Source organism: Pelophylax lessonae (assembly GCF_965119305.1).
Source record: "Pelophylax lessonae genome assembly, chromosome: 2".
Lineage (NCBI taxonomy): Eukaryota > Metazoa > Chordata > Amphibia > Anura > Ranidae > Pelophylax > Pelophylax lessonae.
In genome coordinates, this window is record NC_138769.1 from 306,102,499 (window position 1) to 306,128,092 (window position 25,594).

Here is a 25,594-nt window from a genome sequence, read left to right on the forward strand (position 1 = left end):
CCGATGTCCGCCGGCCACTCGGCGATCGGCGGGGGAGAGGGAGAATGTCAGGCAGCTTGTGTAAACAAGCTGCCTGTCATTCTCCTCGCTGCAAAGACACTGATCACATGGATCTACTATGTAGATCCGTTGATCAGTGTCCTTACAGCTGAAGCCACAGCCAATCACAGTAGAAAGCACGCCCCTAGGGACACACACAGCCCCTCCCTCCCAAATAAAGTTAACCCCTTCACTACCAGTGTATTTTTACAGTAACAGTGCATATATATAGCACTGATTACTGTAGAAATGTCACTGGTAACCCCAAAAGTGTCCAAAATGTCAGTCAAGGGTCCGATCTGTCCGCCGCAATGTCGCAGTACCGCAAAAAAAAAATCGCAGATCGCCGCCATTACGCGTTAAAAAAAAAACAACAAAAATGACAAAAATCTTTCCCTTTGTTAGTAAACGCGATAACTTTTGCGCAAACCAATCAAAATACGCTTTTTGCGATTTTTTTTACCAAACATATGTAGCATAAAACAAATTGGCCGAAAATGTTAAAAAAAATTTGATTTTTACATTTTTTTTGGGGGGAATTTCATATAAAAAAATTTGAAAAATATTGTTATTTTTGCAAAATTGACGATTTTTTTGTTTATAGCGCGTGATCAAAAAATCGCACAGGTGATCAAATACCACCAAAAGAAAGCTCTGTTTGTGGGAAAAAAAGGACGCCAAATTCGTTTAGGTACAGCGTCGCACGACCGCGCAATTGTCCATTAAAGTCACGCAGTGCCGAATCGCAAAATACCCCCTGGTCGGAATGGGGGTAAAATCTTCCGGGGCTTAAGTGGTTAAGTAAAGCAGCAGATATGGCTGAGGCCCTAACATACTCCACGGCAGCACCTGTAAAGTAAGAGACTACCATAGACTCAACCCTATAAGGATTCCATAACCTGTTCAGTCAGTTTACCCAAACACAAGCTGCTAATAAAGCTGGAGAGAAGTACCTGGAATCCCAAACACTTTAACTGGGAATTGACGTTACTCCATCTCCTCTGTGCACAACCGATCCAACCACAAAGCCTGGGAATGCCGGTGGGTGGCTACAGGTGGGGTGCCTTCTGGGCACTGTAAGAGTGATTAAGCAGCTGAATAGCCACTCAGATTGCTTTAACTGGAAAGCTGGGTCACCATCAAAAATGCTGATACAGGATTATGGTTGTAGTTGCAGTCATGATCTTGGTATCACCCACTTGCTGCCAAGGCCTTATATAGAAGGCCTAAAGACAGCAAGTGGTTAAATGCTCACTTGCAGTGTTTTTCCTTTCCACACAATTTTCATTTATTTGCTTTAAGTATGCCAAGAAATTTGACTTCTTCAGGAGTCAATTCCTTAACATCAACTAACAGACCCCAGATCTCGCCATTAAGAGGACATGTCACAGCCCATAACATCCCTTGTGATAGCAATAAAAGTGATCAAAAAGTAAAAGAAAATTAAAATAATAAAAAACAAAAATGTTTTAAAGTGCCCCCATCCCACCGTGCATAGGCAAACGCCTATGTAAAAGGTGACTGTATCACACATGGGAGAGGTATACTGGTAAACTAAAAGATTTTAAAGCGTCACCTATGGAGATTTTTAGGTACTGTAGTTTGGTAACGTTTTACAGGCATACGCCATTTTAGTGTGACATGTTTGGTATCTATTTACTCGGAGTAACATCATATTTTAACTAAACATTGGGTATATTAAATTAATTTTAATGCACAAAAACGTAATGCAAGTGTATTTCTTCAAAAATACTTGCGTTTGAAAAACCGCTTTGCAAATATTGAGTGACATAAAAATATGCAGGGGCCCTAGGGAATATCCAGCATTGTATTCCCTAGGACCCGTGCTTTAAAAAATATATATAAAGTTTGGGGTTTTAAGTGGTTTTCTAGCAAAAAACTGAATTTTTGTAAAATCTTACCTGTAAAATTCCTTTTTCTGAGTCCTCCGACAGTCGCCGCCTCACCATATTCGTCACTATGGGGTAATTGACCTTTGCTCCGTAGGAGTAGCTAGGCAACAGAATATGTCAATATTAAAGCTTTTAACATATCCCACCCCCAGGGGGTGGTCCCCTCAGTCAATACCCTCCTGCTTCCTGTATCCATACCTCAGTTTCAGTAGAATAGCAGTAGAGTACATAAACAAACCCCAAAAGAGGGGCGGGGGCGGCGACTGTCGGAGGACTCAGAGAAAGGAATTTTACAGGTAAGATTTTACAAAAATTCAGTTTTCTCTTACGTCCTCCGACAGTCGCCGCCTCACCATATTCGTCACTATGGGGACGTCCCAAAGCAGTGTATACATGAGGGGTGGGAAACGCAGCCGCGCCTAAGGCAACGCAGGACCCACAGCAGAGAAAGGAACCTTACCAAAGGAAGGAAACCAGCTGGGCAGCATGAAAAAAACTTTGCTCAACAGGAGCAACAACCCAGGAAGAACAAATAACCTAGGGATAAAAACATCCCAAACAGCCAAGGGCCCAAAAAAACAAGGGACCCTAAGGTACTGCCGCACTAAGAACCTTGCGGCCAAAGGAAGCATCTGCCGATGCCTGAACATCCACCTTGTAGAACTTTGAGAAGGTGTGAACGGACGACCAAGTCGCCGCCTTACACACCTGGGCCACAGAAGCCCGATGATGACAGGCCCAAGACGTACTCAGATCTGGTAGAGTGCGCCTTCACAGGCATAGGGGGAACTTTTCCCTTCAAAGCATATGCCTGCTCAATAGTCTGTCTGATCCATTTGGCGATGGTAGAAGCCGACGCCGCCAAGCCCTTCCGAGGTCCCTCAGGAAGGACAAAGAGAGAATCTGTCTTGCGAAAAGATTTAGTCGCTGACAGGTAAACCCTGATCGCCCGAACAACATCCAAGGAATGTAAGGCCACCTCCTTCGGATGCTTAGGCTTCGCGCAAAGTGAAGGCAAGACAATATCCTCATTGAGGTGAAATTCCGAGATCCTTTTCGGAAGAAAAGAAGGATTAGGTCGCAAGACCACCTTATCCAAGTGAAGCACCAGATACGGAGACCTGCAGGACAAAGCTGCCAGCTCCGACACTCTGCGAGCCGAAGTGATCGCCACTAAAAAAGCGACCTTCTTAGATAACAGAAGCAACGAGATCTCCTTGATCTTTTCAAAGGGAGCATGGGAGCAGGTTCAAGTCCCATGGAGGCAAAGGCTCCCTCCGAGGAGGGACCAGGTGTCGCACCCCTTGAACAAAGGTGCTAACCAAAGAATTAGACGCCACCGGGCGTTGAAAAAGAACGGCCAGCGCAGAAATCTGACCCTTAATCGTGGCCAACGCCAAACTCTGGTCCACACCCGTTTGAAGGAAAGACAACACCCTAGACACCGAGTATGAGCGGGGGGAAAACCCCCTAGACTCACACCAGGCGAAATAGGCCTTCCAAGTACGGTAGTTAATCTTCCCCGAAGAAGCCTTTCTAGCGTTGATCAAAGTATGAATGACCTCCGGGGAGAGACCCCTATCCTTCAGGACCTCGGTTTCAACAGCCAGGCCGTCAAAGCCAGCGACCGTAAAGCAGGATGGAATATCGGTCCTTGAGACAGAAGATCTTCTCGAAGAGGCAGACGCCATGGAGCGTCGACCGCCAGATTCACGAGGTCTGCGTACCAAGACCGGCGGGGCCAGTCTGGCGCCACCAGAACCTGCGAAGGAACCGGGATAGCAACTGAATTGGTGGGAATGCATACATCAGTCGATACTGATGCCACGGAGCCACTAACGCGTCTGCCCGAGGATCGCGCGTCCTTGCCACGAACCTTCCCACCTTGTTGTTCAGACGAGACGCGAACAGGTCCACATCTGGGAGACCCCATTTCGCGCACAACATCTGGAAGACATCCAGGTGGAGCGACCATTCCCCCTGGTCCGGAGTCTGGCGACTCAGATAATCCGCTTGCCAGTTCTCCACCCCCGGAATGTGAACCGCCGTGATTCCAAGACAGAATGTCGGCTACTTCCCGAGCCGCTCGGGCACTCCTGGTGCCCCCTTGGTGGTTGATGTAGGCCACCGCTGTGGCATTGTCCGTCTGCACCCGAACCGGACGGCCCTGAAGCTTGTCCGTCCAACGTCGAAGGCAGAGAGTTATCGCCCGCAATTCCAGAATGTTGATCGGAAGAGAGGACTCCCCCTCCGACCAAGTTCCCTGGGCGGACAGAACGCCCAGAACACCACCCCAGCCCAACAGGCTGGCATCCGTGGTGATCACCGTCCACGAAAGCGGACGAAAAGACTTGCCCCCCCGACACCGCCGGGGACTTCAGCCACCACAGAAGATCCCTTCTGGTGCGAGGACTCAACGAGATCTGAAGATCCAGAGATTGTGGTCGCCCGTCCCACCTGGACAGGATCTCCGCCTGGAGACCCCTCGTGTGGAACTGGGCAAAGGGAATCGCCTCGAAGGCCGAGACCATCAATCCCAGACACCTCATCCCCGTCCGGAGGGATGAGCACGTAACGTCCCGAAGGGACCTGACTTCGTCCTGAAGTGTCCTGAGCTTGTCTTCCGGTAGAAGACCTTCGCCTGAACAGAGTCCAGGATCATTCCCAGGTAGGGAAGACGAACCGACGAGTCTGCATCGTGACGGACAGGTCCCTCACCAGACCCTGACTGGTTGCAGACCGAACCAGAATGTCGTCCAGATACCCCAGGATTGAGATACCCTGGGCTCTCAATAAGGCCAGAACCGGTGCAAGCACCTTGGTGAACACCCGCGGAGCCGAAGCGAGACCGAAGGGTAACGCCACGAGTTGGTAATGATCCTCCGCAATGGCAAAACGAAGGTACCTCTGGTGACCCTCGAAAATGGGGATGTGAAGGTACGCATCCTTCAAGTCGATGGATGCCATGAATTCTCCCGGAAGTAGAGCAGCCACCACCGAGCGCAGGGATTCCATGCGGAACTTGCGAACCCGCACAAAGCGGTTCAGAGCTTTCAAGTCCAGAATTGGACGCACCTTGCCCTCCTTCCTGGGCACAGTGAACAGATTTGAGTAAAACCCCCGAAATCTGTCCCGATGAGGTACTGGAACCACCACTCCCTGAGACCGCAGGTCTCGCACCGCCAGGTGCAGATCCCGCAAACACTCCGGAGACAGTTGAAGATTTGAGGGAAAAAACCTGTTCGCCGGCCGAGACAGGAACTCGATCTTGTACCCGGACCGAACGATCTCCTGAACCCACCGGTCCCGAATGCGGGCCAGCCAGGGTTGAAGAAAACCGAGCAAACGTCCCTCCACCCCAGAACTGGGTGAGGGCGCCCCTTCAGGCCGCATTGTTATGGGCAGCGGACCCGGACTGGCCGGACTTCTGCTTACCTGTCCACGGCTTCTTTTGGGAGCCATGACCTTTGAAGGGCTTGCCCTTATAGTGCGACCGAAAGGCACGAAAGGACTCCTGAGAGGGCCTAAACGAAGCATGCTTCTTACCTTGAGCACCCTTAGTCTTGTGAGACTGGTGCAAGAGCGTGCTCTTACCCCCAGAGATCCCCTTAATCAGCGTATCCAAGGAGTCGCCAAAAAGGCAAGATCCCGTATAAGGTAGATTAGATAAAGTTTTGCGAGAAGATTGGTCCACAGACCAACATTTCAGCCAAATCAAGCGGCGTGTCAACACCGCCACGCTGTGCACACGTGCAGCCAAAGGAATTACATCTAATTCCGCATCACACAAATACATGACACCCTGATGAATTTGATCCACCATAGCCAACGTTGTCGGCGGAGCAGAATCAGCCACCAGGACGCGCCTGAGCACCTGCGTCCAATCCGCGATAGCCTGAGCTGCCATAAGGGAAGCAAAAATAGCTTTTATTATGGAACCGGTAACCGAGTAAGTATGGCGGGCAAGAGACTCCAGTCTCCTGTCCGTGGGATCCCGGAACACCGCGGTATCCTCTGCCGGAATCGCAGTGGATTTATTCAAAACCGCCACTGCGTGATCCACCGGGGGCGGCACACACCAGCGTTCATCCGTGGCGGGCGTGAAAGGATAACGCAGCTTGAACCTACTTGGCACAGCAAAAGGCTTCTTAAGATTGCGCCATTGTTCACTAACAGCGCGCTGAAAATCTTCAGTGCAAGGGAAAACCTGCGATGTTTTGCGTCTCCGCTGCGTCCCATATGAAGCCAGAACGGCAGGAGGACACGGTTCATCCTGCAAATGCAGCGTTTGTTTGATAGAAGCAACCAATTCATCCATGACTGCAAGCTCTTCAGACGAGCCAGGGGGGGAATCATCAACCCCCTCAACCTCTGCCTCCCCTTCCGACCCTGCAAAGTCCAGGGACGAACGGGACCCCGATAAGGGGACCCCAGCCATAGCAGCCCCATCACCATCGCCCTCTGAATCAGAGGAGATTGAAACTCTGGGCCGTTTAGTGGATTGAGCAGCCACAAGCATCTGTACCTGAGCAGCCAGGTTAGCCACAATGGTAGCCAAATCGCCCCCCTCAGGGGAAGCAGCAGCAGCCCCTTGGCCTCCCATTAAAGTGGGAGGAAATTTGCTTTCCTGAGAATCCATGCCCCCAAAAGTTTGCAGGATAAAAAAGGGTAACTGCCCCCCTTTAAAAGCGCGGCGAGCGCAGCCCACCGCACACACACACCAGCACAAGCCGACCCCACAGGGAAAAGTACAAACTCAGGCAAGGAATACAGAAATAAAGAGGGTAGTAAAAACCTGGAGAGATCACTGCTGCTGCTGTATCGATCGGTGTGCCCAGGGAAAAGGAAGTGATGCAATGAAGGCCGCTCCTATAAAGCCTATGGAAGGCTACAAAAAAATGGCCGCCGGAGGAGGAAGTAAAGGCAGAGATCCTGCAGTGCTAACATGAGGCTGGAGCGATCGCCGCCAAAATGGTGGCGCTTGGCGCCAAAAACGCCGCTTCCCGCACATAGTAAAACACCATCACACGCCTGCAGTATAATAAAATAATGGCGGACCGCAGCAGCGGCCGCCGCATGTATGCACAAACATGATCACAACATGCCCCGCAGCATACAGCCTGTCACACAGCAAAAAAAGCACCCAGTCTGAAACACAGAAACAGTGCAGGATGGCCCCCCTCCTTGCAGCCCACAGAAGGCAGCAAAAAACAGACAGGGAGCCCAATAGTGTGTACAGAAGCAGGGTTACACAGTCCCAGACTGACACCCACTAAACAGACAGGTCCCCACACAGATACACTTACCTTCTAAATGGCGTGGGGAGCCCGCCCAAGCGATCAAGCCGCTGCACAGAGGACAGGGAGAGTCGCAGCCAGGACGCAGCAGAACTGCGGTGCGAAACCGCATGGCGTCCAGTGAGGTAGCCACCTCACCGCAGCATCCCTGCAGCGAACAGGGATGGGTCGTTCACACATGCCAGGAAAGATACCTGACCGAACGCTCGATGGCAGGCTGGGAAGCCACTGACCCACAACCTGCGACCAGGGGGGCCAGCCCGAGACCCAGCCCGCACGATCCTCTTCATCAGAAGAACTAAAGCTGAAGAAATAAACAGCTAAGTAAAAGAGAGAAAAAACACTCAAATAAAATCAAAAAGAAGATAAGGCTGAGACAAGAAGCCCCAGCACAGAAACAGCCTGCTAACTCCTGAAAGCTAGACAATGAAACTGAGGTATGGATACAGGAAGCAGGAGGGTATTGACTGAGGGGACCACCCCCTGGGGGTGGGATATGTTAAAAGCTTTAATATTGACATATTCTGTTGCCTAGCTACTCCTACGGAGCAAAGGTCAATTACCCCATAGTGACGAATATGGTGAGGCTGCGACTGTCGGAGGATGTAAGAGAAAATTACATTTTTTACATGTAGGAAAGGAATGTCAGAATTGGTCCAGACTAGAAGTGGTTAATAGGCAATCATTACAATACATGGATAATAACAGTGGCAATAGCTGGAGCCCAGTCTGCCCCTGCTCTCCCCTTCCCTTATCCACACTCTAGTCCTCCAGTCCAGCAGCAGGTTGTAGTTTCTCTTTTTCTATGGCCACACCTATCATCCTTAGTGGCCAAATAGAGCAGCTAAAGGAGGACAGCATAGCCCACAACTTCTCCTGCCGCTCTCCTCCTCCACAGTGCCTGCTCACCATTCTGGCAACAGTGTTACTGGAGTAGTGAAACCTAGATTACTTATCCAGTTAAAGAGGAGCACCAGTCAACCCCCAAAAAAATTAAAAAAGTCAGCAATCACAAATACTGTAGCTGCTGACTTTTAATATAAGGACACTTACCTGTTCAGGGGTCCAACATTGTCCTCACCCAAGTCAATTCTTCAATCGGCTTCGGGTCCAAGGGACAACATCATAGGTAAGGGAAATCAGTAGTGAAGCCTTCTGGCAGCACAGCCGGCCTCCCACTGAGTATGTGCAAGTCACCCTGCCCTTTGTGAATGGTAACGCAGTCTTCTGGGACTTTTGATATGTCCCAGAAGGCTGCGGGGGCAGGAAGGGTCAATAATTACACTTAAGGTGCACCCTATAGCAGTCTTACTGCTACAGGGCAGAACCGCTGCGTTGGATCACGTGTATATAGGGTGTGTACCGCGGACTTAATGTCTGCTGGAACTCGCCGAATGTTCGGTACAGAGGCAGATCCCTGTTCTGTCAGGAGGGAAGACATGGATCCTGTGTCTCTGCAAAGCGGGGACATAGATCCATGTCTTCCTCTAGTAAAAGCACCTCCCACACAGTACACAAAAAGTCTGGCTATGCACACAGTTAACCTTTTGATTGCCCCTAATATAAACCCCTTCCCAGCCAGTATCATTAGTACAGTTACAGTGCAAACATTTTTTGGAACTGATCACTGTATTAGTGTCACTGGTCCCTAAAAAAAATTGTCAAAAGTGTCAGTTAGTGCCAGAATGCCCCCTGCAATGTTGCAGTCCCACTAAAAGGTGCTTATCACCGCCATTACTAGTAAAAAATAAATAAAATAAAAATGTATAAAAAAACGTTTGGGTACAGTGTTGCACATTCGCACAATTGTCAGTTAAAGTAACAGAAATCTTCCGGAGGTGAAGTGGGTAAAATGTAGGGAGTAGGATGCAAAGAGGATGAACTTCTCCTATTGGGTGAAGTTCCGCTTTAACTGGTCAGTGTTGCAGCCAGAACTACAGAGAGCTTGCAATCACCCAGTGACCTTATAACCTTTTTAATCTTCTGGGGTCTAGCCCTAATCCAGAGAGTTCTCACCTACTGAAACAGGTAGGTTAGATAGATACTAAATAATAATAAAATAAATAAAACAACTTGGCTGGAGTTAGGCTTAAAGCTGACTTTCGCTTTGTAGTCAAAATTTGGGAAAACCACCCCACTATATGTGTTAGGTGTTCCCAATCGCACAGTATACCTTAAAAAAAAAGTAGAAGGCGTTATGGCTCATTTTAGGAATTTATGGACCGACTGTTTCTTTTTCCCCAAAAATAGAGTGAGCTATCCCTCATTACCATACAATGTGGGAGGGCAGTTTCTAAAGTGTTGAAATCTAGTTTAAAGCTGATAATGAAGAACTGCACACATAGTACAGACAGGGTTATTATTGCTCCACAGCCACCTCCTAAAACAGGGGTGTCAAACTCAATTTCATCATGGGCTGCACCAGCATTATGGTTGCTCTCAAAGGTCCAGTTGTATCTGTAAAACTAGATGTCCAGAGCACCCTACCCCTCCTTACATTAGATGTCAAGAGTCCCCCCCCCCCACTTCCATCACAGTGCACCCCCCTTACCCCGTGGTACTGCTCGGAAGAAGCTAGAGGCAGAGCTAGTTAGCAGAAAGTGCAGGGTCTGGAGGAGGACCAGGGGAGGGCTAGAGTCAGCTGCCAGAGTCTGCTGAACGCTGGGACCAGGGGAGGTGGAGGCGAGGGAGTGCTGTGGCTGCACAGAGAGGCACAGGTTCTGGGGGAGGAGTCCTATCCTCCTCTCTGCTGCCAACTGCTGAGAAAAGGTGGGGGCAGAGATGAGGGGGTTCTGCAGCTGTAGGAGAGGTGTAAGGGCCACATGAAATGGCCTGGCAGGCCGAATTCGGCCCTTGGCCCGTGTGTTTGACACGTGTCCTAAAACATTACAAAGCAGGGAAAACTAAGAAGGATTTTTAAGTAAGTAAAAAGCATTTAAAAAAGGTAACCAGAAATGTTTAAATTACATTTTAAATGATGCTATGTGAATGGGAATATGTAAAAAATAAAAAAGTATATGCTATGCCAATCTGGCTGCAAATGCAGTTTGCACAGCAACAAACTAGATTCCTACACTCACTGCAAACAATACAAAGTGTCATAGGTTTGAGTACAAAGTAACCAACATGAAAAGCAGTGTGGCCAGTGTAATTGACTATATAACTGTGAAACATAGTACTTGCTGGTTGTGGTTTTTTTAGGGTTCATGCACACTGCGCTTAAAAATGCTGCGTTTGATTTTTTTTTTTTTGCTGCCTGTAAACACAACTTTTAGGTTAGCGTATTTGTCCAAGCATGCATAAGCATTTACAGGTGTATTAGAAGAGGAGTGTTTACAGGCTTAAAAAAAACCCATAACCTTCACGTTCAGCATAGGACCTTTCAGGCAGAAAAGAGCTTGAGACGCCTAAACACTAGGGCACATTTACCGCTTGAGTGTTCATTCATTCCAATGGGCCAAATAAATTATATTTTTTATGCAGCTTTTCTCCTGCCAGGAAAAAAAGCATTCAAGTGAGCCAAGCAAACGCTCAGTGTGCATGAGGCCCTAGTCTATAGCAAGACTCTAGCCAGTATACTGATTATCTGACCACCACATGAATTCCAGTAGGGGGGTCTCACTCTGCTTTAAGGACTATAGACGCCACACACTCGTGGCCAGCGAGGTAGCAGGTCTATGAAATAAGACCACATTACGTCAATGATTTCATTAACACCCCAGCCCCTTTGTGTACAATCAGCTGTGGGGTAGGGAATGCCCTGCTAGAAAACAATTGAAAAGTAGCCTCTCAGGTGTGAGTGATTAAACCCTTTAGGGGTCGGGGGCACGTCCAGTCCACAGTCTGAGAAAATCCAAGCACAAAAGAAATTCTGACCGCACTCAGACATGAAAGGTAAACAGTGGACTTTATTGAGTAAAATTGTATCCAGATTTGGCAAACATCATGGACAAGACAGACAAACAAAAGGAAGCAGTTGACGCGTTTCACAAATTAGATTTGCTTAATCATAACTAGTTCAGAATTTCTTTTGTGTTAGGGAATTCACCTGATTGGACGCTCATGTGATTGCTTCCTTTCAGGTTTGATCAGGACCTAAGTTCAGACCAAACCTGTTCTTATCCCTAGTTCTAACTCCTTACCAATCTATCAAATCTAAAAAAAATGTTTTGCATTTTGCTATACTTTAAGGATAAAATTATTGATTAATGTATACTGAAAGGATAAGTTCACCTTCTATAATGTTACAACCGTATTCCCCCCACGTCAAGTACTGTTGTGACAGCAAGCTGGGGATCTTCTCCCTTCACCCGCTGTCACAATTTGGAAAAACACAGACATGCAGGGCTCCACTCACCTGTCTGCATCATTCATTCACAGAGCTCTGTAAACGGGGAAACTACAGTCAGCCACTGCGGCTGTTGGCCTGTAGTTCTCATTGAACCACCAGGGCACTAATGAGCTTTCCGATAGTTCATTGATTCCTCCAGTAATTCAGTAACTGCCTGCCTGTGTGAGCTGACAGCTACACCGAGTCTGCAGGAACCAGAGACTGCACCTATGATCTGCTGATCTCAGGTGCAATGTTCTGCAGCCTCCTAATATAAAAAAATAAATGTACAGCTTCTTACCTGCAAAAAGATGTGCACATTTTTTTAATTATATATATATTTTTTTTTTTTAGAAAGGCAAACGTATACCTTTAATTTTAGGGACTATAATATGGAGTGTTTTTTGACTAGAGTTCCACTTTATGAGTCATTTGCAGAGAGCTTAATTTTTAATATTTCTGGGTAGTAACACATTTGCTTTAATAAAGTATGCTTGGAGCATTTATTATATTGCACAGTCACCAAGACTTGATCTTGACCAAGATCTTGTTCATTAAAGTGATTGTAAAGTCTCGTTTTTTGAAAAAAAAAACAAACAACAAACATGTTATACTTACCTCCTCTGTGCAGTTGGTTTTGCACAGAGCAGCCTGGATCCTCCTCTTTTCTGGTCCCTCGTTGCTGCTCCTGGCCCCTCCCTCCTTACTAAGTGCCCCCACAGCAAGCAGCATGCTATGGGGGCACCCGAGCTGCAGCTCCGTGTGTCCATTCAGACACGGAGCTGCCATTTGGCCCCGCCCCTCTCTCACCTGATCGGCTCACTGACTTTGACAGCCGCGGGAGCCATTGGCACCCCGGCTGTATCTCTGCCACTCAGGGGGGAGAGTCCAGGAGGGCCGAGGGACTCGTGAACATCGTTGGACAGAGAGGGGGCACAGGTAAGTATTAGTGGGTGCTGGGGAGGATGCTACACAGAGAAGGTGTGTTATCTTACTGCACCAAGGTAAAAAAAACTTCCTGCCTTTACAAGTCCTTTAAAGATTAACTAAAGGCAAAACTTATTTTAGTTTTGGATAGAATGGATAGGGATTATAACATCCGTTAGGTTGTTTTGCTGACTGTACCCTCATTAGAGAGACTCCTCCCTTCTATTTGTCCTGTGTATTGTTGAACCCGAAAGTGAATGTAAATACCAAATTTTGGGTTGACACCAGAGCAGTAATAAAGGAGAAATCTTCCAAAGAAGACACTAGTTCTGATTACCCCTGTGACAACCAAGTATTGCCTTACTTTAGGGGATTTCTTTTCACTTTGAAATTGAAGCACAAAATAACAGATAAGAGGTTCAGATACAATTCAATTCAAAAAATGTCAGTGAGGCAATCCAAGGAGTATCCAATACTTCTTGGGGGTCCAAAGAACAGCTCCTTCATCAGGGTTTGATTGAACACAATGTGAATTTGATTAGAAGTGGGCTTGACCTTCATTTCTTCCAGTGTGCTTACATATACAGTCTTTGGCAGCAGCTGGTCTGGCAGCCATATCATTAACCCCTTTTATGACCCCCTAACACATTTTTTCTCCTTGGTGCAATGTTTTGTTGAAAGCACTGAGGTGCAGTGAGCACACTCAAAACTAAATGCCAGGTGCATAAAAAAGTGCACAGGGTGTAAACATTGTCCTCCTCCAAAGAGAAAGGACCCTGCCCCAAGTCCACCAGGGAACAAGGCTCCTAAAAGGGATTGGGGTACTTGTGGAACAGACACCTGAAACCAGGCAAACCCCTTTTTTCAGAAGACCTGCTGAAGCAAAACCAAGTAGTAGGTGGGGCTTCCCCCCAGGAGAAACCCCATTAAAGAGGGAGCCATGTGCCCTCCCCCCAAAGGCTTCCAGGAAAAGCCCAAGGTCATTCACCCTATTATTTAGGAGTGCCTAATAATAAATACATTTTTTAATAATAAAGTGCCAAACTGCCTAACATATGTGCGGTGGCAAAAGGGTGAGCTTTAAAGCCCACACACTGCACATATGAATAACTGAGTGGCCAATGTTTTTATGCTGACAGCGCACTCACTGAGTGCCCCGGTACAGAAATTGAGCTGTAAAAGACAGTCCTTGTTTAGACCAACTCCCGACGCCCCAGGGAGCCCAGGGGGATTCCCGACGCCCCAGGGAGCCCAGGGGGATTCCCGACGCCCCAGGGAGCCCAGGGGGATTCCCGACGCCCCAGGGAGCCCAGGCGGATTCCCGACGCCCCAGGGAGCCCAGGGGGATTCCCGACGCCCCAGGGAGCCCAGGGGGATTCCCGACGCCCCAGGGAGCCCAGGGGGATTCCCGACGCCCCAGGGAGCCCAGGGGGATTACCGACGCCCCAGGGAGCCCAGGGGGATTCCCGACGCCCCAGGGAGCCCAGGGGGATTCCCGACGCCCCAGGGAGCCCAGGGGGATTCCCGACGCCCCAGGGAGCCCAGGGGGATTCCCGACGCCCCAGGGAGCCCAGGGGGATTCCCGACGCCCCAGGGAGCCCAGAGGGATTCCCGACGCCCCAGGGAGCCCAGGGGGATTCCCGACGCCCCAGGGAGCCCAGAGGGATTCCCGACGCCCCAGGGAGCCCAGAGGGATTCCCGACGCCCCAGGGAGCCTAGAGATATTCCCGACGCCCCAGGGAGCCTAGAGGGATTCCCGACGCCCCAGGGAGCCTAGAGGGATTCCCGACGCCCCAGGGAGCCTAGAGGGATTCCCGACGCGCCAGGGAGCCCAGGGGGATTCCCGACACACCAGGGAGCCCAGGGGGATTCCCGACACACCAGGGGACCACTTACAATGAGCAGTGCAGCTCACACATGTGCAGCGAGCCCGGCTGTGAAGCCGCAAGCTATCACAGCCGGGTGCCAACAGTTAAGATGCCAGCGCCGGGGACTAAAGACCGGTGGAATAAACGGCTCAGGGGAGGACAGCGCTGGATTTCTGGACATGTGAGTATTCAGAAATGTGACTGAAGCTCCTCTTTAATGTCCTACCATCATGTGCTGAAGCCAAGACTGGACTGTCTGGATAATAAACACAGCAGCTAGTAGCACGGTTGTGCAAAACCTCAGGGCTGAATTCCTATGTAAAGCCATAACAGAAGAATAACAAGAGTCCCCCCAGCACATGTCTACTTGCATTGACTGAAAAGTACCGGGTGCTAGGCTTACACAGCCCACGTGACTGCCCTAAACTAGCCACCCTTTCCCTCCCAGAGAGACTTATTTTGTCACCGGTGTAAATAAACTGAAAGGAATCTCCCACCTTCGTCCCCATCATCTTCGGGGTCCCAAAATCGCGGCTGTGGGTTCAGCAAACTCTCCAACTCCTGCGATAAGGGCGCCGCCATTTTCCTGGAGCACGCCGACAAACAACACGTCCCTTTCACTGTGACGTCACCGGCCTTTGCACTTCCGCACTAATCTCCCAGTAATGCCCACACGAGAGAGCAATGTTTTGGTGGCTGTAGAGCGGAGCGGACACATGCTGCTTCGTGACATAGTGGAACGTGTGCCTCAGGGTTACCCCTACCACAATGACAATTGCTCAATCCATTCTAATACTTGGGGGCTTCTTGTATATAGTACTGTGCAATGCAAGTGAGGAGCTTTACTTTGTGCTTCATTATGCATCATGCATGTAACTGACATAGGCTTGTTTATGATGGAACACCATACAATTGTGGGGTAACACGGGAAGCCCCTTGCTCTTGATAGATCTTAACCACTTTACCACCGGAGGATTTACACGAAGCTGAAGTTGGTTTCTTATTCGTCCAGTTTCTTATTCACTGAAGTTGGTTTCTTATTCGGCAGTTTCTTATACATTACTATGACAAATAAACCTTTTTTCCTCATATTCCTCTGCAGTAAATCTGTTTTTTTCTACATAAATGTTAAATATTATTTGTGAACAATCAGATTAATAAAAAAAAATCTAGATTATTTGTGTTTTTACTGAAAAAACCAATAGTGAAAAATGGATGAAAAAATATGCATTTTGAATAAGTAACCGAGGAATTTAAGGGGTTAAACGCTGTTGGGCCACTAATCTAAAGGTGGAAATACAAAGAGTAAGGACCCCTCCATAATACCCAACTGAATCCAGCCTGGCCCAAACTGTGGATTGGCATTAAAACAGGTGCCAACCTTGCCAACTATATACATTTTCAGCATTTTGAATAAGTAACTGGTGATTTTAAGGGGTTAAACGCTGTTGGGCCACTAATCTAAGGGTGGAAATATAAAGAATAAGAACCCCTCCATAATACCCAACTGTACCCAGCCTGGCCCAAACTGTGGATTGGCAAGAAAACAGGTGCCAACTATATACATTTTCAGCATTTTGAATAAGTAACAGGAATTTAAGGGGTTAAATGCTGTTGGGCCACAGACTTAAGGGTGGAAATATAAAGAGTAAGGACCCCTCCATAATACCCAAATGTATCCAGCCTGGCCCAAACTGTGGATTGGCATGAAAACAGGTGCCAACCTTGCCAACTATATACATTTTCAATAAGTAACTGGTGATTTTAAGGGGTTAAACGCATTTGGGCCACTGATCTAAGAGTGGAAATATAAAGAGTAAGGACCCCTCCATAATACCCAACTGTACCCAGCCTGGCCCAAAGTGGGGATTGGCAGGAAAACAGGTGCCAACCTTGCCAACTATATACATTTTCAGCATTTCGAATAAGTAACTGAGGGATTTAAGGGGTTAAATTCCGTTGAGCCACTAATCTAAGGGTGAAAATATAAAGAGTAAGGATCCCTCCATAATACCCAACTGTATCCAGCCTGGCCCAAACTGTGGATTGGCCTGAAAACAGGTGCCAACCTTGCCAACTATATACATTTTCAGCATTTTGAATAATTAAGGAATTTAAGGGGTTAATTGCTGTTGGCCCACTAATCTAAGGGTGGAAATATAAAGAGTAAGGGCCCCTCCATTATACCCAACTGTACCCAGCCTGGCCCAAACTGTGGATTGGCAGGAAAACAGGTGCCAACCTTGCCAACTATATACATTTTCAGCATTTTGATGATTTTAAGGGGTTAAAGGCCATTTGGTAACTCACGTTAGGAAACAAATTAGAAGAATAATGGCCCCTATATTTATTATTCTTTATATTTCCACCCTTAGATCAGTGGCCAAACGGCATTTAACCCCTTAAATTCCTCAGTTACTTATTGAAAATGTATATAGTTGGCAAGGTTGGCACCTGTTTTCCTGGCAATCCCCACTTTGGGCCAGGCTGGGTACAGTTGGGTATTATGGAGGGGTCCTTACTCTTTATATTTCCACTCTTAGATCAGTGGCCCAAATGCGTTTAACCCCTTAAAATCACCAGTTACTTATTGAAAATTCTGAAAATGTATATAGTTGGCAAGGTTGGCACCTGTTTTCCTGCAAATCCACAGTTTGGGCCAGGCTGGGTACAGTTGGGCTCGTTCACTGAGGAGTCCGCGCATGTGACCGGCGGACCCGATGTCCGCCGGTCACACTACGATCGTCGGTAGAGAGGGAGAAAGTCAGGCGGCTTATGTAAACAAGCCGCCTGTCATTCTCCCCTGTGTAAAAATGGAGATCAGACGGTTCTACTATGTAGAACCGTTGATCTCTGTTTTTACAATAGTACACATGTCCCATCACAGTTAGAAACACGCCCCTAGGACACACTTAACCCCTCCCTCTCCAATACAGTTAACCCCTTCCCTGCCAGTGTCATTTTTACAGTAACAGTGCATATGTATAGCACTGATTACTGCAGTAATGTCACTGGTAACCCCAAAAGTGTCAAAAATGTCAGTCAAGGGTCCGATCTGTCCGCCGCAATGTCGCAGTCCCGCAAACAAAATTGCAGATCGCTGCCATTACTCGTTGAAAAAAAAAAACACCAAAAGTGACAAAAATCTTTCCCTTTGTTAGTAAACGCGATAACTTTTGCGCAAACCAATCAAAATACACTTTTTGCGATTTTTTAGCATAAAACAAATTGGCCGAAAATGTTAAAAAATTAGATTTTTACATTTTTTGGGGGGGAATTTCATATAAAAAAAAAAAGTGAAAAATATTGTTATTTTTGCAAAATCTACGCTTTTTTTTTGTTTATAGCGCATGATCAAAAAATTGCACAGGTGATCAAATACCACCAAAAGAAAGCTCTGTTTGTGGGAAAAAAAGGACGTTAAATTAGTTTAGGTACAGCGTCGCACGACCGCGCAATTGTCCGTTAAAGTCACGCAGTAAAAAATCGCAAAAAACCCCCTGGTCAGGAAGGGGGTAAAATTTTCCAGGGCTTAAGTTAAGACCGGAAGATTTTACCCCATTCCTGACCAGGCCATATTTTGTGATTCGGCACTGCGTTACTTTAACGGACAATTGTGCGGTTGAGCGGCGCTGTACCCAAATAAAATTGACGTCCTTTTTTTCCCACAAACAGAGCTTTCTTTTGGTGGTATTTGATCACCTGTGCGATTTTTACTTTTTGCGCTATAAACAAAAAAAATAGCAACAATTTTGAAAAAATAACAATATTTTTCAAATTTTCTTATATGAAATTCCCCCCCCCAAAAAAATGTAAAAATCAAAATGTTTTAACATTTTAGGCCAATTTGTTTTCTGCTACATATTTTTGGTAAAAAAAAATCGCAATAAGCGTATTTTGATTGGTTTGCGCAAAAGTTATCGCTGCTACTAACTACGGGGAATTTATGTAATTTTTATTGTTTTTTTTTTTAACTAGTAATGGCGGCGATCTGCGATTTTTTTTGCGGGACTGCGACATTGCGGCGGACAGATCGGACCCTTGACTGACATTTTTTACACTTTTGGGGGTACCAGTGACATTACTACAGTAATCAGTGCTATAAATATGCACTGTTACTGTAAAAATGACACTGGCAGGGAAGGGGTTAACTTTTATTGGTGATCAAGGGGTTAATGTATGCCTGGTGCTTACTGACGTGTGTGGGGGGAGGGGACTGTGTGACACAGGGACAGATCGCATGTTCAGCTATGCTGAATCCTGCAATCTGTCCCTGCCTGTCACTTAGTGCCTACACTTTTAAATTTTGTGCCCCTTCTTCTCCAAACGTACCTTTGCTCATTCCGGCCAAAAAGTAAAATTTTAACCTCATCGGTCCACAGAACTTGTTTCCAAAATGCATCAGGCTTGTCTATATGTTCATTTGCAAAGTTCAAACTCTGATTTTTGTGGTGAGGACGTAGAAGAGGTTTTCTTCTGATGACTCTTCCATGAAGACCATATTTGTACAAGTATCTCTTTATAGTGGAATAGTGTACCACAACTCCAGTGTCTGCCAGATCTTTCTGGAGGGATCGTGCAGTCAAACGTGGGTTTTGAATTGTTTTTCTCACAATCCTGCGAGCTGTTCTGTCTGATATTTTTCTTGGTCTTCCAGATCTTGCTTTAACTTCCACTGTTCCTGATGACTGCCATTTCTTAATTACATTCCGAACAGAGGATTTTGACACCTGAAAACGCTTTGCTATCTTCTTATAGCCTTCTCCAGCTTTGTGAGTGTCAACTATTTTCAGTTTCAGTTTTCTAGACAACATTTTAGAAGATCCCATGGTGCTGATTGTTGGGGCAAGGTCAGATGAGTCTGGGCATTTAAAACCTTTGAGATTGACATCACCTGGTCTTCCCAGACGATGATTGAGAACAATCCATGACACTGGCAGGTCTCAGCCTTGCAAAGGGAGCAGTACATGCTATAAATTCTGCAGGGTGCCCAAACTTTTGCAGACGCCATTTTTTTGTTTTCTGTAATTTTGAAAGTGTCAATGATGGAAATAAAATCTAACTTTTGTTGACATATAAGAATGTCTAATCTGTAATTTGATGCCTTTTGGAGATTTTTCCATCTTTCCTTGGTTTCTTTATGCACATTAATACAAATTTTTACCTGGGGTGCCCAAACTTTCGATCCCCACTGTACACCTACCTACCCACCGTATAGACCCACTGACCCCTATATACACCTACCTATCAACCCTATACACCCACTGACCCTTCTATACACCTACTCACCCACCCTATACATCGGCAGTGTACCACGCAGGTACCAGTGCACCACGCAGCCAGCCAGTACAACTCAGCAAATACCACTCATATAAGTTATTTGACATATTTGATCATTTTTTTTAAAGTAACGCAATAGTTCCTGGTAATTAGTTACTTTTTTACTGATTTAACTCAGTTACTTTTTGGGAGAAGTAACTAGTAACTATAACTAATTACTTTTTTTTGTTGACATGGCCAGCACTGCACGGCACTAATATTGTTTAGAACTTATTCACATTCTTTTGAATCCTGATAAGAAACAAGCCTATCTGGGTTACACCCCTTGTTCCCTTAAAGTGGTTATAAACCCTTACATATACCTACTGAAGTGACTGGCTTCGGGTGATACACAGAGAGGAACAAATCCTCCTACAAAAGTTTTACCTGTTTTTCTGCAGTCTTCTCGTCTTTACATTCGATCAAAGTCCAGCATTTTTAAAGCTGGTCTGAGCTGTCAGAAAATAAGGGGATGAAGAGCTTAACCACTTCAGCTCTGGAAGGGTATACCCTCTTTTTGCGCGGTTGTGTCACACTGTACCCAAATAAAATTGATGTTCTTTTTTTTCCCCACAAATAGAGCTTTCTTTTGGCGGTACTTGATCACCTCTGTGGTTTTTATTTTTTGCACTATAAACAAAAAAAAAAGAACCACAATTTTGAAAAAAAAAATAACAATATTTTTTTACTTTCTGCTATAAAACATTCCCAATAAAAAAAAATCTAATTTGTTTATCAATTTAGACCAATATGTATTCTGCTACATATTTACGTGGTTTTGCACAGCCAGACTGCCCGCTCTAGTATATATGTGGCAGGTGGTCTGGAAGAGGTTAAATTAAACTCTGCAGAGCTCAGTGAGGAGCTCTGAGAGCTGATTGGTGGAAAGGGACACACACACCCTCACACAGTGCACAGGAACAGAGCTGAGGCTTCTATCAGCTGGAGGTCCTTCCCCTGTCACCATTTTTCTTTTGGTGTCAGATAAACATGTTAGAAGTGATTCAAGCTGATTGCAGAGGAACAAAGCGACAGACAGAAATGACACATGAAGGTTGATTTACTAAAGGCAAATTAATTGTGCACTTTAAGTGCATTTGCTCTAGATCTGAGGGGAAGCTCTGCTGATATCTATCATCCAATCTTGTACAAACAAAAAAATGCTGTTATTGTTAAAGAGGAGTTACAGCAACCTGTGGTAAAAATAAAAGTCAGCAGCTACAAAAACTGCCACTCACCTGTTCCACAATCCAGTGGTGATGAGCTCACCCCAGTCGGTCCCACCCGCTGTCTTCGGTCCCCGGCGCCGGCATCGTCATTATGGGCGCCCGGCTGTGGTAACTTGCGGCTTCACAGCCGGGCGACCACTGCGCATGGGCGAGTCACGCGGCAGTGTCGCCCTGTCAGTGTCCCAGAAGACTGCAGGGGGGGGGGGGAGGGAAGGAGGAAAACTTCTGTTTCAGAGTGTCGCGGCACTCGGAACAGAAGTGAGAAGTGGGCACCTGTCAAAATTGGGTACTCGCTCCCCCCCCCCCATCCCCATTCCTCTAAAGTGCCAATTGTTTAAAGCGGAGTTCCGTCCTCAAAAATTTTTTTTTTATAAAAATACCCCCGGGACAGTCAAGGCTAGTGCATTTAAGCAATAATAGCCTCTGAACTGTCCCCGGGTTCACTTACCTTTTAGAAGAAATACTTACCTTGAAAATGTCTTGTCCAGCTGTAACGCTCTGGGTTTTAGCTCAAGGATACTGGATTTGCAGCTGCAGAATTCCACTCAGTAGTCTTGTAGAGATCTTGTTAAATCACCTGATCCAACTCTCTTGACTCATCATAGTGGTTCAGCCTGATTCAGTATGCACATATACAAACACTCAGATAATGATGTTGCAGGAGTGATAGTAATTATGCAAGTAGCAGTGAGATGTTACACTGAAGGTATAGGCTCTGAGGAGTGATAGTAGATGATGATAAGCACTCAGATAGTGATGTTACAGGAATGATAGTAGATGATGATAGATAGCAATCACAAGAGCTAGCAATCTAGTATAATCAACAGGTGATAGATAATAGCAAGCAAGATATACAGGTGTTGCTAAGCTTAGTTCGGTAATGCAGGTTGTAACAAATAATAGACACAAGAGCTAGCGATCTAGGTTTAGAAATGCAGATGGTAGATACTGGAGAGCATGTATCCTAGAGCTAGCAATAGTTCTTATAATGCAGGTATAGATAGCAAGCGTTGTTGATAAGAGGGGGTCCCTTGTGGGGTACTTATCAATAGCCAGTAGTGAGGGAGTGTAGGACAAGGTAGCGAGGCTCCGGTCAATCCAGGTATAGGGTATGTAGCTGGAAGATTCGGCAGCGTCAGGTTAGGCAGTTATCAGGAGCGGTTGCACGACCCATGTGTGAGTGCAGACCGTCAGTTGAAATAGCCACTCAGTGCGGCGCCTGATGATGATGTCAGCCCTGTTAAAGGAATACACACCTATATGCGTTCCACCTACCTGAGTGGTGGAACGCAACCCGGAAGTGAGGTGATAGAAAGGCACTGAAAGTACCAGGATCTTACACCAGCGCTGCCATCTCAGGTGTGGGCAGCTGAAGCCAGAGCGTCCTCTTCGGTGTCCTCTTCGGTGACGTTGGCGTCCCAGAATGCCCTGCACCGACCCTGCTCGTCACTTCCGGTGCAGGCGCATCATCCCTGCACAGCTTCTGGGCATGCCCAGAAGCTGTTTTAGCAGGGAATGACGCGCCTGCACCGGAAGTGACGAGCAGGGCCGGTGCAGGGCATTGACTCCTGGAAGCGAAGACGCTCATCTCCCAGGAGTCAATGCAAGCAGGAAGTCACAGCGCGGGCCGCGGCCGCAGAGGGAGGAAGTGGAAGAAAGGTAAGTATATTTTCTTCAAAAACAAGGTAAGTAAAGCAAAAAAAAAAATGGTGATTATCCAATTCTTTTTTAAGTTACTTAGAGCAAGCGGATGGATGTTAAATTTATGTTTTGAGGCTGGAACTCCACTTTAAGAGGAGCGGGGAACGAGTACTTAAAGCGGAACTTCCCCTTTTGGATGGAGCTCTACTTTAAAAACAAGTATTTTAATGAATAGCCTCATCGGCAGATTGTAAGAATTGTAAAGTATGATTGCAGCAATTTATATGGTAAAACATATACATCAATATTACACTTGAGCCATAGCACACTAACCTAGAGATATAAGGTTGAGAGCTGATTGCGTGATTAGGTATTTTTTGCAAAGGGAAATTTTACCTCATTTTCTAAGCTCTGGAGGAAGTGCACTTAAAGTGCACAGTATATTTGCCTTTAGTAAATCAACCCATAGTGTTCTTAATTGAGACAAATACACGCTAGAGATATAATTTGTTCATATTTCATGTCTGAGGTTTTTAAACACTTTAGCCACTTAAGCCCCGGAAGATTTTACCCCCTTCCTGACCAGGGCCTATTTTGTGATTCGGCACTGCGTGACTTTAACGGAAAATTGCGCGGTCGTGCGACGCTGTACCTAAACGAATTTGGCATCCTATTTTTCCCACAAACAGAGCTTTCTTTTGGTGGTATTTGATCACCTGTGCAATTTTTTTGATCATGCGCTATAAACAAAAGAAGAGCGTCAATTTTGCAAAAATAACAATATTTTTCAAATTTTTTATATGAAATTCTCAAAAAAATTTTTTTAACATTTTAGGCCAATTTTTTTTTTTACCATATGTTTGGTAAAAAAAAAATTGCAAAAAGCGTATTTTGATTGGTTTGCGCAAAAGTTATTGCGTTTACTAACAAAGGGAAAGATTTTTGTCATTTTTGTTGTTTTCTTTTTAACGCGTAATGGCGGCGACCTTTTTTTGCGGGACAGCGACATTGAGGTGGACAGATCGGACCCTTGACTGACATTTTTGACACTTTTGGGGGTACCAGTGACATTACTGCAGTAATCAGTGCTATACATATGCACTGTTACTGTAAGGCCGCATGCACACGGGGCGTTTTTAACGCCGCTGTAAGCAGCGTCAGGCGTTTTCTTTTTGCAGCCTAAAAACGCCCCTCCATGTTATTCTATGGCCTCATGCACACTCAGACGTTTTTGAGCTGTAAGTGGCCTAGGCGTTTTTAAGCTGCAACAAGAACCCACGACCTGCGCGTTCTGAGGACCAGCGTTAGAGCGTTAAAAACGCCTGATGCTGCTAAAAGCTGAATAACGTTGCTATAACATTGCTTAACGTGCGTTAAGCCACGTTTTACGTTTTTTTTTCTTCCATTCAAAATCAATGGTTCCCTATGGGAGCCTATTGTTTTGAATGGAGGTCGCACCGCAACACCGCAAGTCGGATCCGACTTGCGGGCGACTTGCGCTGTGGGAATCTTGAGGGGGAACTCCACGCCAAAATGGGAAAAAAACGGCGTGGGGGTCCACCCCCCAAGGTTCCAAACCAGGCCCTTCGGGTCTGGTATGGAATTTGAGGGTAGCCCCATGCCGAAAAAACGGCGTGGGGTCCCCCCCAAAATCCATACCAGACCCTTATCCGAGCATGCAGCCCGGCAGGCCAGGAAAGGGGAGGGGATGAGCGAGCGGCCCCACCCCCCCCTGGACCACACCAGGCCACATGCCCTCAACATAGGGGGTGTTGGTGCTTTGGGGCAGGGGGAGCTCTGCACCCCTCACCTCAAAGCACCTTGCCCCCATGTTGATGAGGACAAGGGCCTCATCCCCACAACCCTGGCCGGTGGTTGTGGGGGTCTGCGGGCAGGGGGCTCATCGGAATCTGGAAGCCCCCTTTAACAAGGGGGCCCCCCAGATCCCGGACCCCCTCCCTATGTGAATGGGTATGGGGTACACTGTACCCCTACTCATTCACCACATAAAAGGCAGTGTATGGAAATAACGACAAGAGACGTTTTGGAAAGTTTATTAAAAATCTTCATCCGACTCTTCTTATCTTCTCCTCTCCGGGGTCTTCTCCTCTCCAGGGTCTTCTGCTCTTTTGCTGTCCGCCCTTCTTGTCTTCTCCTCTCCGGGGTCTTCTGCTCTTTTGCTGTCCCCTCTTCTTGTGTTCTTCTCTCCGGGGTCTTCTGCTCTTTTGCTGTCCCCTCTTCTTGTGTTCTTCTCTCCGGGGTCTTCTGCTCTTTTGCTGTCCCCTCTTCTGCTGTCCTCCCTTCTTTTCTTCTCCTTTCCGGTCTTCTGCTCTTTTGCTGTCAGCTGTCGGCTGTCGGCTCTTCTTCCTCCGGTCCTCCGACGACGACGTCTCCGCTGATTATGCCTATCTCCGGTCTCTGCAGCTTATTATATAGCCATTAGGGGCGTGACCCCGATGACGTCATCGGGAGGCCCCGCCCCTCATGGCACAGATGACGTGGAGAGGAGAAGACCCCGGAGAGGAGAAGATAAGAAGAGTCGGATGAAGATTTTTAATAAACTTTCCAAAACGTCTCTTGTCGTTATTTCCATACACTGCCTTTTATGTGGTGAATGAGTAGGGGTACAGTGTACCCCATACCCATTCACATAGGGAGGGGGTCCGGGATCTGGGGGGCCCCCTTGTTAAAGGGGGCTTCCAGATTCCGATGAGCCCCCTGCCCGCAGACCCCCACAACCACCGGCCAGGGTTGTGGGGATGAGGCCCTTATCCTCATCAACATGGGGCAAGGTGCTTTGAGGTGGGGGGTGCAGAGCTCCCCCTGCCCCAAAGCACCAACACCCCTCCATGTTGAGGGCATGTGGCCTGGTGTGGTCCAGGGGGGGGTGGGGCCGCTCGCTCGTCCCCTCACCTTTCCTGGCCTGCCGGGCTGCATGCTCGGATAAGGGTCTGGTATGGATTTTGGGGGGGACCCCCACGCCGTTTTTTCGGCATGGGGCTACCCTCAAATTCCATACCAGACCCGAAGG

General features: G+C 47.0%; 1 protein-coding gene across 2 annotated transcripts in view; it reads right to left on the reverse strand.

Moving 5' to 3' along the window:
• AATF (apoptosis antagonizing transcription factor) overlaps window positions 1-14,996 on the reverse strand; it is a 252,007-nt gene extending 237,011 nt beyond the window's left edge. For both annotated transcript variants that reach the window (XM_082244714.1, XM_082244715.1), the window contains exon 1: window positions 14,872-14,996. In XM_082244714.1, coding sequence (XP_082100840.1) covers window positions 14,872-14,956 — 85 coding nt within the window. In that variant the 5' untranslated portion in view covers window positions 14,957-14,996. The remainder of the gene's footprint in view (window positions 1-14,871) is intronic.
• Between the last annotated feature and the right edge of the window lie 10,598 nt (window positions 14,997-25,594).